This window comes from Xiphias gladius, chromosome 6 (assembly GCF_016859285.1).
Source record: "Xiphias gladius isolate SHS-SW01 ecotype Sanya breed wild chromosome 6, ASM1685928v1, whole genome shotgun sequence".
Lineage (NCBI taxonomy): Eukaryota > Metazoa > Chordata > Actinopteri > Istiophoriformes > Xiphiidae > Xiphias > Xiphias gladius.
In genome coordinates this window covers 29755260-29775542 of record NC_053405.1, presented here as the reverse complement: position 1 = coordinate 29775542, position 20283 = coordinate 29755260, and the positions used below count along the sequence as shown (strand labels likewise).

Sequence of the window (20283 nt, the reverse complement as noted above, 5' to 3'; positions counted from 1 at the left end):
AGTTATGTATGAAACTGCCGGTCAGATTTATTTGCTTATCAATCAAAGCTTTTAGAACGCTGTTCGAATCGTTCTGGCCCATTTTAACCCCTGAATGTGTCTTTCCAATATTGTGGAAGTATTGGAGCAGTGCAGTCAAAACACAACTAGGGGTGGTTTAGTGTCCATGCTCTCCTCACTTGATGGCTAAATGGCCAACAGATCTATCACCTTATCATTGTCTTCCTTTACAGCTACACCTGTTTAAAGTCAGGTTGTTGGCAGGCAACATCTGACTAACAGAATTAAGTTAACGTTTCACTCAAATGTTTTGTCTTATGGTTTCTGTCCTGTGGAGACAGCACAACTTTGCCATCTTGAGGCAGGATCACAAATGCAGGAGTCAAGAGCCTCTGGTCATTTTCAGCTTCTACCAAGTTGTGGCAGTGTAAAACATTTTGAGGGCTGTTTGCTGCCAGTATCTTAGCCATACATCTGGCAGGGTCAATCTGATATATTAAATATTGATGGAATGGTGCACTTAGGCTTTAGACCTGTTGAAAATCTGGTGCTGCGCCCTATGGATGCGTTGTTTAGCCAGTGTATGTGTGAGAGACTTTAACACCTGTGGCAGAATTCTTGCTTTGTTTTTGATGGTATGTACACTGCAGAAGGTCCAGGGGCAAGACTTAGTATGTACGTGTGTGCAAGTACTGATGTGTGTGTGTGTAATGTGTGTGTCAACTTGTATGTGACAGTGTATGTGTGTGTAAGCAGGGGAACACAAAGAAAAAAAAACTTCATGTAAAACAAATAAGTTGGATTTTAAACGACCTTGGAGGTCCTGAACTCCAAGTGTGCCAGTGAAACTAACGTATGAAACCAATGAAATGATGAGATCCCTGCTGATTCCTTTTTACTTTACATGTATAGTCTATTAATGTATGTGAAGGCACACACAGTACTGTAATCATATGAAAACCTTGAAACTCCAATACTGGTGTTTTTCTTATGTAAATGTCAGTTAAAAGACTACATCTACAGAAAAAGAAAAAACAGCTGATTCAACTCAAAATGTAAAATGGAGAAACTTAAATCAATTTTGTCATTCCAGAAAAGTAAACATGTTGGAGATGCAAGGTCTTCACCCAGCAGCAACAATGTGTATGTATGCTATTCCTGTGCTGGAGGAGTGTGTAGAGGCCTGTCATGGAGGGGGTTAAAGGGAGCACAGAGGAGGCTGGAGTTAAAGTATGGATGGTGTGTGTGTGTGTGTGTGAGTGAGTGCGTGCGTGCGTGCGTGCGTGCGTGCATGTGTGTGTCTGTGTGTGTGTGTGTGTGCGCAATGTTGGGGGGGCTATAGAATTCCATCCATGAAGCTGGTGTCCAGCTGCTGGATGAGCACCCGGATGAAGGACATCTCCTTGCGGGTATTCTCAAAGATCACCCTAGGGTCGTCGGACTGGCAGCGCAGACAGTTGGGAGCCATGACCATGGCCAGGTTGTTCACATCCATCTTGGTGATGGCCACATTGGCAGGCTGGGCAAATACCTGCAAACGCAACATACAGCAGAGTATTCTAAAGGTTGCCTTAACTCAGATTTAAGACATTTTAAAGTGGCGGTCTGGAAGATTTTCATTTAAATAAATGCCTGTTAAGTCACTGTCTATCACCAGATGAGGTAACACAGGGGTGATTGAGCCTATGGCCCACTGATGAAAGTACTGCAATATTTATTATTACCTGGGTGTCGGTGGCAACATTCCTGGAAAAAAAGCTGTATTAATTGCTAATGCAAACCAACATTTCCTGCTGCTGCAGCTTCACATTAAAAGCATTGAACTGGCAAAACACGAGTTGACTTTTATGATGAAGTGGTCAAAGGAAAAGCAATGTCTTGTCAGTGAGTTAAGCACTTACTGCTATCCTTCAACCAAAAGCGTCTACAAAGAGAGACAACGGTCATTCTGGTCATTTCCAGACAGCAGATCAGTTTGAAATGTTGCAGGGAGAAATGGGACGGAAGGAGCAGCCACACTGAGCTGTTGGATGAAGAGCTGCAGGCAACAGGCTGCAAACCTCCAACTTCTCAGCCAGGTAACCAGCTCCTTCACTATGCCCTACTGTTTACAGACTCATGCTGTGTGCAGCATCAATTCAGATCACCTGTAGGTGACCTGTAGTATTAAACCTCATTTGCTGTAACCACCAATAACTACAGGTGTTGCCAAATCAACCAGGACTGAAATCTTCCAGAGTGATACTTTGAGGCCTTTTTAATGCTTTCTTGGGTAATATTTAAGCTACCACTTCTGCCATTTTGATATGAACTTTAGATATTTTGTAAGGATTTGTTACTCCAGTGTTGGAAAAGTATTAGTAATGAGTATTAGTTTTGTAAATTGTAACATACCAGCATTTTTTTTTTAAATATGGTTTTGCATACAGTATGTGAATATTAGATACTTGATCTGTTGTTAACATGCATCTTTCTCTTTAAGAACACTTGCAGGTGTGAGGTAATGCTACTGCTGGCATGCTGTAATGATCACAGCTGAATGCTGAAGCTAGTCCTTAAAGGCTGGTTTCTCCCAAATCACGAAAAAAAATATTTTTCTCTTCCCTCTGTCTAAACTGATAGATATTATGGATCTATCTGTGCTATTATCTCCCAGCACAATGGACCTGAATGGAATTTAATTTGTGCAGCATTGACAGCACTATGAGCAGTACAAACTAAGTTGCATTCACCTCCACTGTTGGAGTGAAGGGCAGAAATCTCAGAGACAGATTTCTCAAACTATCTGAAGTGGCAAAATATGTTTTTTCTTAATTAGGCTGGACTGATCCTTTAAGGAAATATGCTGACTAACCCAGACTGAGATGAGAAGTGTGAAGTAATGCCTCTAATGGCCACTAGTTGCTGTCTTCAACAAAGCAGATTAATTATAATTCTGCCAACGTGTGTCAGAGGCAATTTATGTTAAAATTAAAAATGTATGTCCCTCTCTGCTCTCATGTTCTTCACTGTGATAAATGTGATAAATGCTTCACTGTCTTCGAGCAAATTTCCATCCGCATTCAAACAGGCTCAGGTAACACCTCTGCTCAAAGAGCCTTCACTCGACCCTACTCAAGTTGAGTTGCTTCCATTCCAAACTAAGGCTATCAAAATGGCTGTTTTCAAAAAGGCCTCAAAATTCCTCTCACAGTGCGCCCTCCTTGACCCTAATCAGTCAGGCTTTAAGAGTGGCCACTCCACTGAAACAGCTCTGTTGTCTGTGACAGAGGCCTTAAGGGCAGCCAGAGCTTCAGCTCAGTCCTCGGTACTCCGGTTCTTTTCTTGCTGGACCTATCAGCAGCTTTCAAAACAGTGAACCACTGCATCCTGCTACCTGTACTCTCCAATATGGGCATTTCATATCACTGCTACGCAGACGACACCCAACTATACCTGTCCGTCTCACTAGATAACCAATCAGTCTCAGCACAGATCTCGGGCTGTCTCTCAGATATATCCACATTTAGTTGAAGGAACACCACCTGCAACTAAATGTCTCTAAGACTGAACTACAGCTAATTAATCTCTCCATCAAAATATCAATATCAAAATTGCTTTGTCATCTCTCACCCCAACCAAGGTCATGAAATACCCGGGTGCTTGATGACCAGCTATCCTTCTCTGGCCAGGTTGCATCTGTCTCCCAGTCATGCCACTGTACTCTATACAACATAAGAAAAATCAGTCCATACCTGACTCAGTACGCCACCCAACTCTTGGTAAAGGCCATTGGTCTCTCTCGGCTCGACTACTGCAATGCCCTATTAGCGACATCCCTCCATGCACAGTGAAAGCCTTAAAGGTGGTCCACAATGCGGTGGTGCATCTGGTTTTTGATCAGGCTGAAAGGGCTCATGTCCTAAGCAGTCCCTAAATACTGCCGAAATTTAAGTCACTAATGCATGCCTAAAGAGTGACATCTGGGTCTGCAGCCATCTGCTTGAACTCAGTCATACAGGCTAATGCTCCTTCTCAGCCACTGCATTCCTCCAGGGAACGTTGTCTGGCCCTGCCATCCCTGCACACAAGGCAATCACAGTCCAGACTATTCTCACTTGTGGTTCCACAACGGGTGGAACGAGTGACAGATGTTATCAGAGCAGGGGCATCCCTCTTTATTGTCAAGAAACTCTTGACAACTCACCTCTTCCAAGAGCACCTCCTGTCCTAACACCTCTATCACCCTTACATGCCAAAATAGCCCTTACTGTGCACTTTTGGTGCACTTCTTCATCTGATCTTGTTGCATTTAGTCTTTTGAATAGATCTAGTACTTAACTTACTTCAAGGTCTCCTACTCTACTAAAAATGTATTGTTGTCCCTCACTTGTGCGTTGCTGTGGATAAAACCATCTACCAAATGAGTAAATGTAGATGTAAAAAAATGTTTCAGTAAAACATATTCATGTATAAAGAGGGATATTTTTGGGACCGTATTTGTCTGACTGACACAAGTCGAACCCTGTCACAGTCCCTCATGGTTACATTATAAAGTACCAAGTATCCAAGTTATGACTTAATATTTCTTTTATTTCAATATTGTAACCAAAACCTTGTTACAGTGTCACTAACACAAGTCAAAAACAGCCAATACCTAGTAAGTATTGATATTACTTTAGAGCTGTGATTTGGCTTTAAGATTTAATTTGCTTTAGGATTTAGTTAGTTAGGTTGCTTTAAAGTGTGTGTGTGTGTGTGTGTGTGTGTGTGTGTGTGTGTGTGTGTGTGTGTGTGTGTGTGTCTGTGTGTGTTACCTGTAGGAAGCGGATGAGGTAGCAGAGCACCAGTTTGTTGATGTGTGGCAGACCCAGCACCACATTGACAGCTGCCTCTGGGTTGTCATAGTGACTGATACACTCGTCATAAAACTCATGAGGGATCAGTGGCTCCTCCAGCTCCCTGTACCAAAGCTTCAGCAGGGACGCTGGGGACATACACGACGACACAGAGACAGGGTGAGACTTCAATGAAAGTACATTTAAAACCTGTTTAAGAATTACATGAAGTCATTTGAACAGTTGCCCTGCTGTTGCTGCTGGAGCATCGGAGAGCATGTGTGAGAACTCTTTGATGGGAACCTGCGGAAGTTATTCACATTGTCCATGAGGCCAACCATGAGTGTGTGTGTTCTTACCTGGGATGTGTGGGTCTTCCAGTCCTGTGGGGATTTTCCACTGATCTACTTGCAGCTTGAGGGCATTGACTTCATCTATGTCCCCTGGTACCCTGGAGTTCAAAGGTCAGATAATGATTACACTTCAGCCCCTTGTCTTTCCATTCTCATTCTTATCTTCTCTGTATTTCTTTATGCCCAGGTTTCCACATGGTTGTGTATAACCTAAAATCCTGCCATCAGCTGGACAGTGAAGGAGCTGAGGGGTGTCTGTTATATGGAAAGACCTGTAGCCTGCTGGGATTACAGTTTCCCAAGGTAGAACAAATGTGAGTTTATCTGCCTGCAGAGTTCAGATTGAGGTTTTGGAAAGCTGATTTTTTTTGGAGGGAGGTGGTGAGAAGACATTGAGCCAATGCTAAGAATCTTTACAGTGGCTATAATCGATCTTTTTATAATAACAAATTATCAAATGATAATGTGAAAACAATTTGACGATATGAAAGGAGTCTCTGGTAATGATAAATCTGCAGAGAATTATCAGCAGAATCCGCAGCCCCCCTTGGCTCTACAGAGCTTTATAATGAGTTTCAGCTTATTGTTTATCTGTCGGGACCACAGCTTTACTGCTCTGGTTCACTCTCACTGCTCTCACAGCCTCGTTTTCGGCTGCAGTAGGCAGATGTTTTCAGAGAAACAACTGTAAAAAGCCACCGTCCACTACCTTCTCAGCAGCAAACAGCAGACAGATTAGGGGCAGCAAAAAAAAAAAACCTTGAGCAGAAATACAACCACGGGCCGAGCGCCTACATTACTGTTTGAAGACTAAAACCACATCATGTTTCCTGTGTATCACTTGTATGTGGGTACAAAATTTAACTAAGAAAGGTAGACACTGCCAGTAACTATAGAACACTGACATTCATGACAGTATTATTCGTTGATTTATTAGTTTTAATTCAGGGTGAATGGTCCTTAATTAAGGCTTCAACAGCAAAATACGTTTTGATTGCACTATGGAAAGCAGAAAACACTCTTCTTCCTTCATATCACTACTTTCCAATTCTGAACACTGACATCTGATGTCCAACTTAAGACCAGCATTGTCTTCATACTCTACAGCCCTCTCTATTCTATTCATTGTCCTTTCTGGTCCCTTCTCAAACTCACCTAAAGATGCCCTCTGTCTGGTCTCCATTGAGACCCAGGACCTCTTCAGAGAGGCGAGTCTGCACCCAGGGCAGCTGGCGGTCTGGATAGCGCTCCTTCTGGAGTGCCATCACCTCCTCCAGGGAAGAGCCAAACATGGAGGGGCTGAAGATGGCATTTCTGGCATGCTTGATCTCCTCCAGACAGGGCTTCTGCAGGCCCTGAAGAGAGAGAGAGACACGCACACACACACACAAGAGTTCATGTTAATGCAGCAGGGCAGATGAAGGGCAGCTTGAGAACTTGAAGGATTTGGGGCAGAAAGTAGTCTTAGGAGAGGACAGTCAAATATTTAGATGTCAGTGAGAAAAATATCTGTCCATCCACAGGACACGCGGCTCATTAATGTGCTTTTAGAGGTTAGCAGGTTAGCACCAGTCAAACTCTTTGGAGTCCTAAAAGTGACAAATGATCTCTGTTAGTGGCCTGCTGAGATTCTGGCCCTACAATGGTACACAGGCTCTGAGCCAAGCTGCTGCCTGCCAACACTCACTTGCACACACACAAAATACACATACACTCCTATGTGACATGTAATACCGAATCCATGGGTATTAATCAGTTGCTATAACAGCCTCCACTCGTGTAGTTTCAGGCTTTCCACCAGGCTGCAGGGATTTGTTCCCATTCCGGCACAAGAGCATTAGTGAGGGTCAAGACACAGTCGGCTTTCCAGTACTTTCCAAAGGTGTTGGATGGGGTTGAGGTCAGAGCTCTGTATAGGCCAGTCAAGTTCTTCCACAGCAAACTTTGAAAACCATTTCTTTAGGGCTTTGTGACTTGGCTTTGCATGGAGGCATTGTTTTGTTAAAAGAGGAAAGGGAAAGACACAAATTGTTGCCACAAAAGAACACTGTATAAGAACACTGTTGTCTAAAATATCAGCACTAAGCAGCTCAACAGGTCTGGCCTGGTTCTCTCATAAGATAGAGCAGGTACCTGCCTGGACCCCCTGAAGTGTTACTCTTCCATTTGCAGCAATGTTTACAGTGTCCTAAAAAGCCCCAGTCTGCATAATGATTTCATGTCCAGGGTTCTCCCTAGGTTTCTGTTGAGCTTATATCGGTAAGACAAGGCTTTCAGTGAAAGGATTTGAACTGCAATTTTGAATTGTAGCCATCTGACAATGTAACAGCGCTTGGCTGCTTACCAAAATTTTTATTCGGTTGAACGTCTGTAGACAGTTCACTTTCCCATTGGCCACTAGTCAGCTGACTGAGTTACTGTAGCAAGTCGACTTCTCTCTCACTCTCATTCCTCTCCCAGAATCATTTTCTCTGACAGTTGACATTTTTCAGACTTCAGTCTTTTTGAGCTCATCATCTGTGGCAGGTGTAACTCTTGGCTGTTTGACAGATTTTCTCCCTGGTTTATTTCTGCTGTAAAGACGTCGGGATACACTATCGAATCATTTCTTGTCATAACCTCCTGCAGGTTAAACACTTGGCTATCTCTGAAAGACTCCCTATAGACTGACTTCAAAACACTCACTAGCCTGGCAACATTGAGGCTACAAATTCCCATAATGCAACACTCTTGTTACACACACTGTCTCCTTTCAAAGAGAATATCTGTTTTAATGAATGAACACGTAATCGTCTCGTCCTCAAATATAAGACAGCCCCCACTTTTTTAAACCTAAGTTTCAGAAAAAAAATACCGTCTTATATTAGGGCCAATGCGGTATCCTTTCTCTCCAGAGCCGTAGAGAACTCTCAGCATAGTTTTTTCCGTTCATTAGGTTTAGGCCCTGCACAAAAATGCTTAGGCACTGCATCTAAGTCTGATAATGGTAGGGAAAACCCTGACGTCTATGTATTTCATGTCCAGTGACTACAGTAATCTTTCCAATGGTCTCTAACAAATTGCAGAACATGAAAACCCAGCAACAGTGTTTATGATCTGGGTTGGGATTTGCAATGAGATTTCCAGTTCACGTGGTTGTGAATTATATTCCATTATCATTCTCATTGCATGCAGGAGACTGAGGACAGTCTATCAACTCATTTTTATATGTGCATACAGTTTATTACCTCCTCTTGTAAATGTAGGTGTCAATAAAAAAATATATTTGTATATTTGCATGTTTGGACATAATGTCGCACCCTCAACAACTAAAATATTATACCTGGACTTATGACCACATTTTCCTTCTTTTAAAGTTAAAGTCTGGAGATATTCTATATTTCTCAAACAGAACCCAACCAACAATGAACTGATCCTACTTACAAGTACTGTGTTTGCATCCAAAGCCTGATATATCTTACTCCTCTATGCTCTAGAGCTCCAGTAGTTAATTTTGACTCCATCTCACACACACAATGTTCTGCTGCCAGAAATGCTCACTAGAGCATCAAATGTGGATTAATCCATTGGTGAAAATAGACCCCAACAGATCCACTATTTCGTCCTGAGAACCACAAACCAGTTAGGGAAGTCAGAAAGTGTTGACAGACAGACTAACTTGGTTTAACTTTTCTAACGGGATTTGTTGACAATAAGAAAATATAAAAAATGACCAGACACACTTTAAGGTAAAGTGAGTTTTGTCATTTGACCTGAGCAGAAATGACAACATGAAGACAGGCAGAGACAAAGTTGCCTACCTTCTTGGCTCCAGTCAGTGCAGCCTTTGTCAGTTTCCTGTGGCAGTATTTAGCATAGCTGCTAATGGCCACTCCTGGAGCAACAGAGAAAGGAAGATATATTTACACCACTGTGAGATTTCCCATATATATATATGCAGATATAGCTATCTTGTCATTTGTGCATACATATTGTGGTCAAACAGAAACTATTTCGTTCAGTTCAGGAAGTTGGAATAACAGGGACAGGGTCAGAGGTGAAGCAGCCAGAGCGCTTAAGCGTTGCTACAGAGGAGTGGAGCTGAAGACCCAGAGAGCCAGATTACAAGATAACATAGTACACACACACATTAACTAAACTTCTGTAGCTTTTAAGCCTTTGCTTAACAGGGCTGCTAATTCCTCCTACCTCGGTAGACCAGCATATGAGGTTATTACTTGTATCACACTGAAGACTCTATGTTAGCACTGTTTACTCCTGTTGGCTTGAGCAGCCACAGAGAAAGTTTTAAATGGCTAATTCTAGTGGCAGATTTTGAGCTTGCTAGTTCAAGGGGGCATGTGATTGGATGAAAGGTGAGAGGGTGGTGATATCAGAGTCATGAAAAGTGACATTACAAAGTAAGAAGTGACACGAAATACAACTGTTATTAGGAAAAATACCATTATAAACAAAACTTGACTTTGAAAAAGGGCATTTTGAAATAATTTGTCTCTTTTGAAATAAAAATGAAGCTCTATAAAATTGTTACCATGAAAATAAAAAGGATGAAATTTACAACAATGAAATTAGTTTTAAATAATTTCTTAAATTTTTCATTTCATTTTTTAAAATATTTTCCAGTTTATTCATTTGACTATTTATTTCACAATTGTCTATATAATTATTTACTTGTAAACAGATAGGTGGAGTTCCATACCCCTTCAGGTTTAACCAGTGTTACAAACTTCCAACCAGAGTGAATTGTGGTGTTACCTCTTAAGTTCAGCTAAGCAGTCCCTAAATACTGCCGCAAACAAAGTAGTCTGGTCTGATTTCTGATTTTTTCTGTGCCAACACTGGTCAGCTCGCTCAGTATCCGTCAAGGGGCAACCTAAAAAGTATTTGCCTTTTACATTAACGCTGAGCTACCGGTGGGATATGATGAGAGTAATCGGTTATTTGTCCTGTCCACCTGTAGGGGGAAGCAGAGTACCAGTACAGCTTTATTCTGCCTGACATTCAGGGACAAGACAGAAAATAGGAACACCTTAAAATGCACTGACAGGTGGTTTATTCAGGGCTGCCGGTGCTGGTGTCTCTTACCATGTCTCCTGCTCATGGATGATGGTTGTGGGATGTTATTTTATCCTTTAACACAGAGCTTTCTACAGCAACTGACATTCTGCATGGGATTTGGGTTTGCAGGTTATTGAGTTTCGGTTTAGAATAAGAGTAGTAAATGCTTTGAAGATATCTGTATCAGTTTCCCTCTTATCTGATATTTCATCTTTGAGTTCCCCAAAGACTGTCCTGAGTGCAGGGCAGATCTATATTCCCCACATTATAAAAACCATGACCTTTCTTTTCTCTTATAAATAACCTCCAAATGCAGAATAGTTGTCACTGCATTGATGAGCTTGCAGTGTGACAGCTTGAATGCCAAAAAATAAACGGTATTCGGTTGTTCCCATGAAAATGTCTTTTTGATCAGAAAAGCCATAAAATCTGCATTGAGATCATGGGACACTGACAATTTTCATTGAAATCAAGAGTAATATAAAACATACTGACCAGCTGTGGTCAGGCAGCAAGCTGTGTCATATAAAAAGAGGTCGAGACTGAACAGCTGAAAAGGCCAAAGATGTCAAGATATCATCTGCCAACTAAAACAATGTCCAGCTGTGTCATGATAGACAGGACATACTGTCCAGGCTCTGTTCAGGAAAAGCACTGAAATCCTTTATCTGTTGGGCTACCTACAGAGTTAAGGCCTGATTAAAACATTTAGAAAATGGGTACCTTATAAGAAGAGCTGAAGAGGAAAACTTGACTGTGAAGAATCCCACATGGCCTCGATCACTTGACTCACTTTACATGTACAAGTGGTTTTGTGAGTACAAGAGTAAAAAGTTGAGTGAACATTCTGCGTTATTTTTTGTTTTTGTTTTTTCTCACAGATATTTAGCCCCAAAAAAGGGAAGACAGAATGTGGACAAACTGACCAAATTCAATGTGCTGATGAAGATTATGTGGTATGATCAAAAGCTCCAGGACAGCTACTAGATGGATCTTAAAGTGAGATTGGTATTTTAAGAGACAAAAGGTCTCGAACACCCCTTGTATCTCCTAGAGGCTGCAATGTTTATTGCACCAGACATTACAACAGTGTTAGAACAAACAACATATTCAACTCTGTCCCCCCAAAAAAAGGGTTTATATATGATTAATTTCCAGGAGCAAATATGTTTTGTATATGTTCAATGTAATGCTGCATTTGCTCCAAAGTTGCAAAATCTTCATAATGGCTGTAACAGTAAAATGTTCACTGACAATGAATTTCATTTCTTTTCCAAGAAATATCCAATTGAAGCACGGTTCTGTTTAGGCAACTCCTAGCACGTGCTAAAAGTTTGGAGAAGATGGTGGTCTTGTTTTTAAATACTGAAAAAGTCAATAGTGACTTGAAGCACCTGACAGGATATGCTTCTCATTTCTATATCTAACCACACCCACCATTTCCTAACGTTAACCAAAGTTTAGTAGTTTAAACCTAACCTCACATGGGACATTAGCTGTAACTGGTGTCACCGTCCTCAACTTCTATGCTAACCATCCTCTGTGCAGTATAAACCAGGCAGCAATTACATTTTCTCCAAAAATTTTTGGCAAACCCATTAGGTAGGAAATAAAAATCATTTTTAGGAGGAAGTGTTAACAAGTGATGATTTTGTTGGCCAGTGGGTTTAAAAATGTAACATTTGTTTTGATGGTGGCGCCAAAGGAAAGCGTATGGGTTGAATCAATTCTCTTGGGGGCATTAACGTGCTCAGCATATTTCATGACAATCTGCTTATAAGATTTTGGTTGTTCTTGTGTACAAAAGGAAATTTGGGTCCGATTAGTATTAGAAGTGAAAGGTCAGGGGTTCAACAAAAATTCAATTTAGTTCATCGTCTGGGAAGCATGAATATCCCCATTAAAACATAAGTTTTTGTGACACAATATTATGAAGCAGATTGATGGTCAAGGGGAAATTCTGGCTAGGAACCATCCTCTGAAGACCCTGAATATCTAAAATAAAGTTCATAGCAATCATAGCGATAAGATTTCTTGAAAAAGAAATGGATTTACAGATGTGCTGAGATCACCACTGTCATGAAAAACGAAGAAAATTTCGTAATACCAAATCCAAATGCCCCCTTAATTCTGTTAGTGTGTTGCTCCCTCACCCTTGGTGTCATTTAGGGGGTCCATGTGTCGGTAGATGTAGCCCTCCAGGTAGGTGTGAAAGCGGGGCGTCGGGGGGAAGAAGGCCAGACAGATGGCCATCAGCTCCCAGCCTCGCTCCAGGCTATCATAGCGGAAGTTCTCTGTGGTTTGACGACATAGCTGGATGTAGAGCTCATCACGCAGACCCTGGTTACTCCACCCACGCACCACAACCTGACAGAGACATGTAGAGAGCCAGTGAGTTAAGGACTAGAGCTTTCCTTCTTCTGTTGATAATGTCTGTTTATGTCTGTTTATGAACAAAAATCCATGACTGTGTGTGGGGCTCTGAGCACTTCCAAACTGTAGGTGACCTATCCTCAATGCGGTGCTTGAACACATCCTGTCTAGATGCTGACAGAGGATTGAAGCGGCTGCTTTGACTATGTAGGCTTTGTAGATGTTGTATTATGACTTCTACCCCCTCTTTGTAGCCACATCTGATCATCTTCTCAGTACCCACATATCGACTGTCCATTTTTTTAATGGTTACAGCTGCATTGTTCAATTTTTGGCCACTGAGTCAGAAACACAACAAAACAGATGACAAAGTCCCCCCTATAGTCACCCCTATACGGCCTTCTTTTTATAGTTGCCCTCATCAATTCTTTCATACTAAAATTGGCTCAGATTATCACGTGTAATGTGAGAGGGGTTGGTCGTAGTGATGTACCCACAGAGAATTATCACCATGCTGCAGTTCCCTCAGCTCCCCGGGGCCTTTTAGTCTCTTGTAGCTTACTCTTTTGGTTTTATGGCCCACAACTTCACAGTTTCGGTCCAGTCTCAGTGCTCTCATCAGCCTTGTTTCCAGAGGCAGCAGACAGCTGTTATCAGCGAAAAAGCCCTGATAAACCCACTGTTTACTACCTGGCCAGCACCAAACAGCAGACAAACAAAGCTGTAGACCATAGCTGGTGAACATAGCATAACATTTAGTTCCTGAAGAGTCAGATATTTTTCTCTGGAGTTGGTGGAGACCTAAACTAAGCTAAAGGACATTAAATATTGGACTTATATTCACCAGGTGGACACAAACACAACTCCAAATGAATAATAATGTTACTCTTTGTCTGCTGGATGTATAGATAGAAAACTGTTTGTTTAGATGTTCACCACATCAACTGATAAGTTGATAATATGTCATTGTCGTGTTTATAGCTTGTTCTGGTGCCCGAAAGTGGCCAAAAAATCAATGAATGGAGGTTTAAATTTGTCATGGCTAACATTATGGCAAAGGTTTGCCTACTTAGATATTCAGCAGACACAGAGCAACATTATCCTTCATTTGGAGTTGGGATTTAGTCCACCTGATGACTTTAAGCCTCTCTCTTTTTTTGAGAAAAATACCTGGGTTTTTATCTTACTAACTGCTCAGCTATGCTACCCGCTACACGCTAACCTTGTCTATCTACTGCTGTGTGCTGACCTTCCATCAAAATCTGGCTCTATATTTTTTATTTTCTCTTTCGTCCAAGCAGATTTGACAGTACCACTGTGCTACCAAAAGATTGTGCTGGTCTTGAGGGAAGCATGAAAATGTCCTGGGGCCTCATTGCGTATGTTACCGTTGCGTACACACGAAACAGGGCTTGAATCAAGTATTCACCACTTCCCAAGAAAAAGCTGTGATTTATAAAAACAAACTTGACAGGGGAATATGTGCACCTCTAAAGAAACTCTGACCCATGCATATTGATATTTTGGAGACAGTGAAATCTGGTCGAACAGATCAGATACAGAATATTGAAATGAAGCCAGATTTTATTATGATCCCTGTCACACATTTCATTTCATATCAAACGTTAATCATATATCCACTTTATCATAAACTTTCAGGCTAGTGGTGTTACATGTGTTTGTGCTTCTAGTAAGCCACCAATTAATCCATAAGCACCTCTCCATTTTAAAAGGTATAGGCTAACCCAACTCTCCACCATTTATATCTGTGATTAATATTGAATTATTAGCAAACTATTGAGCGCCAGTCACTGGCCCATCACCACATTCCCAAACCCTCAGAGTTCAGAGGAGTTGGTGTATGATGTCAACTCACAGTCAGCTGTGCAGTGCACTGCAGCGGCTGAAATGCCAAGGATGAAGCCAGGTTGTGTCAGGCTGCAGATTCTGGAAAGTCTGCCTCACCATTCCCCGATATTAACTCTGAAAATCCGGATTCCTTTTCACCTCAACCACATTAACTAATTAACTGGTGGAATTATCATCACCAGTTATAGAAATCAGAGACTTCATTCAATTTCTTTATAGAACTGGAGAATGTTGTGCATTAAGTACAATTTTAATTTGTTTTTATAATAATTATGCAAACTCACTTCAGTGACCTCTTGAGTTGCCTCTCAGATGTTCTTTTGTTTCTAACACTGCCGCCACAGGAACAATGTATATCAATATTCATGAGGGGTTTTGCATCGACCATTTATGGATAATTGTGGGAGTGTAGTGGCTCATCTATGTGCAAACATCTTCAAGACGACTGCAATTTATAAATTCAAAAGTTTTATAAATGTAATCATTTTTTGGCATACACCTTTTTTGTCTTTTTTATGCATGTAAACTTTTGGTATGGATGCTACGCACAATTTTGTAAATGAGGCCCCTGTTTTTTAAAAGCTTCATCTCAAAGTCACACTGTGAACAAGGCCACACATCTTCACAGTGTGAGACTTCCTGTATACTTCAGCAGTACTGCAGAGAGGAGGAAAGTCAAGTAATCTTGGTTCAGTTTGTAATGTGCAGACACTGCATAACACTTCTGTACAGCATGCAGGTGTTGCTGAATGGTGTTGGGTGAATGAATCAGAGGAGGGGAGACCTCCAGGTTAGATTGTGAGCCAGGACAGAGCAGCGATTCAGGCTGTCCACAGACCTCCAGAGCCACCGAGAGGGGGTCAGCCTTGGAGCGACGGTCTCCCATGTAGGTCTGAATGAGCTTAAAGATGTCCACTGCCTCCTTCTTCACGGTGCGGTCTGAGGTCACGATCATTGGCTTCTTGATGGGCTCACTGCTCCAGGCCAGCATGTTGGCAATGGACACTTTTCTCCTAAACAGACCCTGAGAAAAAAAGCAAGGGATGGAGAGAAACAAAAGAGGAGAGCAACAGAGAGGGCTGGAGGAGTTGCAGAGAAACAGGGAACAACACTGAGAGAGTAGCTGCCATTTTATGTCCCTCCTCACACTGATTGGATTTTCTTGTGCTAACAAATTCAATCCAGTGTGATCAGTGGAATGTACAGTGAAAGAAGTGTAATATTAGATGCGAGAGCAAAGGGAAGGATAACATCAACCTCAACACCATAACAGCAACTACGAATAAACTGAAAAGGAAAGCCAAACAATCAGGTAAACTACAGCCTTTTTCAGTAGAATGACAGGAGAGTGAGAAAACCTTTTCAGTCCCAGGCCCAAAAACTGAAATTGATATTACTTTCATTTATCTGCTATGCATACAGAACCACATATTCCAAGCTAATAAGACACGCTTATACCAGCATCTCTTATTAGCTTTGAACATATATGAATTGCATCTTTTCTTTTTCAGAATGAAATATATATGTGTAGAATTGAAGCGAGTCAAGAAAATTCCAATTGCAAAATGTATTTGTTAGAGTTATTAAGGTTAAAAATAATCATCATTAAAGAATAGTAATACAAATAATCAGTGAACACTGTGAGAATACCCTGACATCGACCACGGACTGAAAATAAATAACCAATTAATAACATAGGTAAAGATCCATCTTAAGAAGCAGACATGGTGTGGGGTTAGTGATATGTGTCACTAACCTCACCAACCTCATATCAAGGGCCAAGGGTCAATAACTTGAACGTCATTATTTACAGCGTAATCTTAACCAATAAATAACACGTTCATACATTATAAGCTCCTCTCCCACTTCAGGAGGGTGCGACACAACCATCCATTGCACATGTTGCATGGATCACCTTAACAGACAACAAGAACCATGGCAGACAGGTATAGGACATCATTGAGGCTCTATGCATGTAAATGCATAATTTATGTAATTTATGTAATCTAGTGCCACTCCTGCTTTGTGTCTGTTTTTTTCTCAGACACACACACAGCGTTCACTGTGTGTGTGTGGTCAAGAAAGAGCCTTCAGGCTCAGTTCATGTATTTTTTCAGTAGCTAAACCGGATTAGTGATCAGCTGATCACTGACGTTTTTAACTAACAATGTTACCCCACGTAATCTGACACTGATAAATTGACTTTCCTTATCTCTGGCATTACACGTGGAAATAAACGGTTATACAGTATGTGACAGATAAGCTGGAATTGACACAAACCATGTCTTTCACTGTAGCGCACTTACGCATGGTAAAGACAGAAACACCAATGAAAGATGTGGGGCTGAAATCACTAATGGAAAAAGAAACAGTTAACCTGTGCTGTGTATGATGTCATGCAAACATATCAACGTCAGATATACATATCCTCTTGAGTACCTGTGTGTGTTTGTTGAAGTGCTTGGATGCCCAGTTCTCAATGTCGGTCTCCGAGGAGGGCTTTCTCAGGCTGAATTCTGGGAAAATGCCACAGCTGGCGCTTGGCATCATATTCCTGGCATTTCGGCTGGCCTCAAACTGGGCACAGGCTCCAAGGTCCTCGGACTGACAGGTGAAGAAACAGACAGAGGAAGAGAAAACAGAGAGGGAAAGCGGAAACAGAAAATGTCAGAGGTGCCTGAGAGCTGAAAGTTTCTTTAGCACTCAGAGGGAGCTGACTGGGATTAATATTGACGTGTTAATACGTCAATATCCACAAGGTTATTTCAGTGCAACAAAGAGTCCTTTTGTTTCTCAGTGTCTTGATCGAAAAAAATGTCTAAAGTAAAAGCTGTGGATCAACAAAAAAATGACGGGAATGGGAAAAGTTATTCAAAGCCAGCCACGAACGTTACGGTTACAAGAATCTTTCATGATGTCCTCCTGCTTGCAGGAGCTGCAGGATAGATACTGTGTGGAAGGAGTCAAACATGAAAGAACTGCACCATGAAAAGTTATCCCGCATTAGCTGCTAGCGGTTCCTGTTCAGTCCTCAACTACCACACTACTTTTGATACAGAAAATTTCATATTAAATATGATGATTTTTTGGCAGGATCTTGTAAGGAGCACTTTTTATATGATTTGTAAGTAGATTTATAGACATTTCATTAGAATGAGTAAGTCACACTGAGTTCAAAGTGTTAAATCAAGGCCAAATATTTATGGCCCCCATACGATCACTAGAGGCTGCAGTTTGGACAGAACAATCTTATTTTCAGAGCCCCGCCAGTAGTAGAGCTTTTTTTTCTGAGAGTGGAGCTAAACAAAAGGACATAAGGTCACAAAAACAAAAAAATTTCATAAAAATCTGCCTAGATTATTTTTTGAGATAGTTGTTGTCCTGGATTCAGGACATGGTTAGCCTAGTTTAGCACAAGGACTCAAAGCAGGGAGAAACAGCTAGCCTGGCTCAGTGCAAGGTTCAAAAATACACCTACCACCATCGTTATCTCCTTTGTTTAATCTGGACACAAACAGAAATGTAAAAATGTCAGTTTGTGGTTTTAAGTGGTGTTGCATGCTTGAACTATTTCCTATTTCTAACAGTTTATCCAGGACTTCTGTGTATTGTCTCCTATAGTCTGGGTTTTCAGAAATGGTCAGTACAAGCAGATTTTAATTTTGGTCTAAGTACAAGGACCGTACTACCAAACCTGGCAACCTGTGACGACAAAACTTCAGGAAACTGCACACAGTCACTGCATAGGAAAGAGTTTCTTGTTCTCCAAGAAAGTCTTACATGTTAATTAGCAAACTTTACAAATGTGGACAGGCTACCTAGCTGTTCTTCCCTGTTTCTAGTCTTTATGCTAAGCTAGGCTAAACACATCCTGACTCCATCTCTGTACTTTACACACAGACATAAAAAAGAAAGTGAATGAGTGTATTTCCGAAAATGTAAGAAATTTAAAAAAAATAGAAGGCTACTCTTTTTTCTACACTCGTTTTGTGCTGCACTCATTTTTTGTCAGATGACATTGAAGTTTCTATGGAACATAGGTTGATTTACATCTTTCCCCACCACAAACTTGCTGGTGGTTTACAATTTGACATCTATTTTGGTATCCTCTGTCCTTCTCTGTTGCTGAATCAAACTCTTCTATCTCTTCTTCTCTCTCTCCTTTTCTCTATCTGCTGCTATTCTTTCTCTTCTTTCACATGCAGATTGCTTTCAGCAGATTCCTCCCTTCTTGCTCTCAGCTTTAAACTGAAGTGTTGCATTGCAGAATTTAAAAAGAAAGAGAAAGGAAGAGAGAAAATGGTGCAACAGCCTATTTCCCTCTTGGCTACTGTAAGTGCTTTCCAGCCCTCTTATCTCCTCTGGGTCCCTGAGGACTCAGATAAAGAGACATGTCATACCAACCAGTGCTTCTGTTTTCATTTTATGTCTGTTTCTTTTATCACAATTTAACAAATCTAACATTCATTTGCTCCTACATACAGGTTGAATGTGTCTTGGGTGGACTTACAGTGCTCTCAGACCAGAACTGATCATCGCATCACACATTTCTGGAACACACATTTTCTGACTAATCTAATCAGTGATAGGACTTACATAACTGCATCGTCAGAGTCAACCACTTCAACTCTGATGAAGACATATCCAAGTGCTCTTCAAATATGTGAACTACCCGCAGCCCTGTGCTATTCCCATGTCCAGTGCTTGAATTGGAATAAACAGAGTGCCAGTAATATGAACCAGCAGCATGTGGGGACACAAACTCTATCTCCTCCAAACTGTGACTTGCACTAACTATTGACTCAACATGTGTGTGTGTCTGTGCTGGTGACTATAGAAAAGCACTATTACAAAATACTTACAAGTCTCTCTGTGTTCAGCTCTAAGTATTTTTGTAGCTTCTAAATGAATCTCTGTGTCTAGAGATCTTGGAGTTTAGTATCACTCCTGCGTTCCAACTTTCAGATGTCAGGATTATTTTACCGTTTACTGATTGCTTTACAGCTGATACTTCCTGCTTCTACAGCTTCACATTAAAAGCTATCCCACAGTCCAGTCAGAGACTTTTATCGTCAAGGCACTACAAGAAAAGCAATGTATTTGTCACAGAATTAGCGGTAATTCGTTCAATAAAAGCAGAATTATTCTTCACTAACAATTGGTCACCACAAAACCATACGGACAGTTGACTAGACAATCTCACCTCAAGGACAATTCAGTAGCTGTTCTGGAGCTTTCGATCATACTGTATCACATGATCTTCACTCAGTAGATAAGAGTTTGCCCAGTCGCACTGGGAATGTAGATGTTCAAATATCCATCTTTTCTGAGCACTTTAAGCCTGAATATCTACATTTCCATGAGAATTCGGCCATTCCATTTGCTGTTGAAGTTCATGGTATATGACAAAGCTTCTAAAACAACTACTCAATGGATTAGAGGAGAGATTTTTTTGCCAAGTGATGTTTCCAAGATTAAGAATGAATTTTTAAGATTGGTCAATCAGATATGTCATAATTTAAATCTGGGCCTGCTTTTAATTAATCTTTGCCACAAAAAAAAAACACATGTAGCTCTAACTTAAAAAAAAATGTCAGTTTGTCACAATGTGTATACTCTGTCATGGGATGCTCTACATAAAAGAACTACATTATCCAGAGAAAAAAGCAGGTGCAATAACCACATTTATTCATCCTTTGTTTTCCTACTCTAGGTGTGTATATATATGTGTGTGTTCCCTGAGCATGGTACTACACAAGGTTCAGCAAAAACATCTCACTGGACCCAGGCAGCAGTGTGAGTTTTATATAGAC

At 41.0% G+C, this 20283-nt stretch overlaps 1 protein-coding gene across 1 annotated transcript in view; it reads right to left on the bottom strand.

The window, feature by feature from the left end:
* Positions 1-1336: 1336 nt before the first annotated feature.
* The window catches only part of arhgap39 (Rho GTPase activating protein 39), a 106795-nt gene continuing 87848 nt past the window's right edge, over positions 1337-20283 (bottom strand). Inside the window, exons 4-11 of the mRNA XM_040128962.1 lie at positions 16910-17074; positions 15309-15494; positions 12382-12595; positions 8971-9044; positions 6326-6525; positions 5177-5268; positions 4797-4966; positions 1337-1531 (exon numbers count right to left, since the gene is read on the bottom strand). Of these exons, the coding sequence (XP_039984896.1) occupies positions 1337-1531; positions 4797-4966; positions 5177-5268; positions 6326-6525; positions 8971-9044; positions 12382-12595; positions 15309-15494; positions 16910-17074 (1296 nt within the window). The remainder of the gene's footprint in view (positions 1532-4796; positions 4967-5176; positions 5269-6325; positions 6526-8970; positions 9045-12381; positions 12596-15308; positions 15495-16909; positions 17075-20283) is intronic.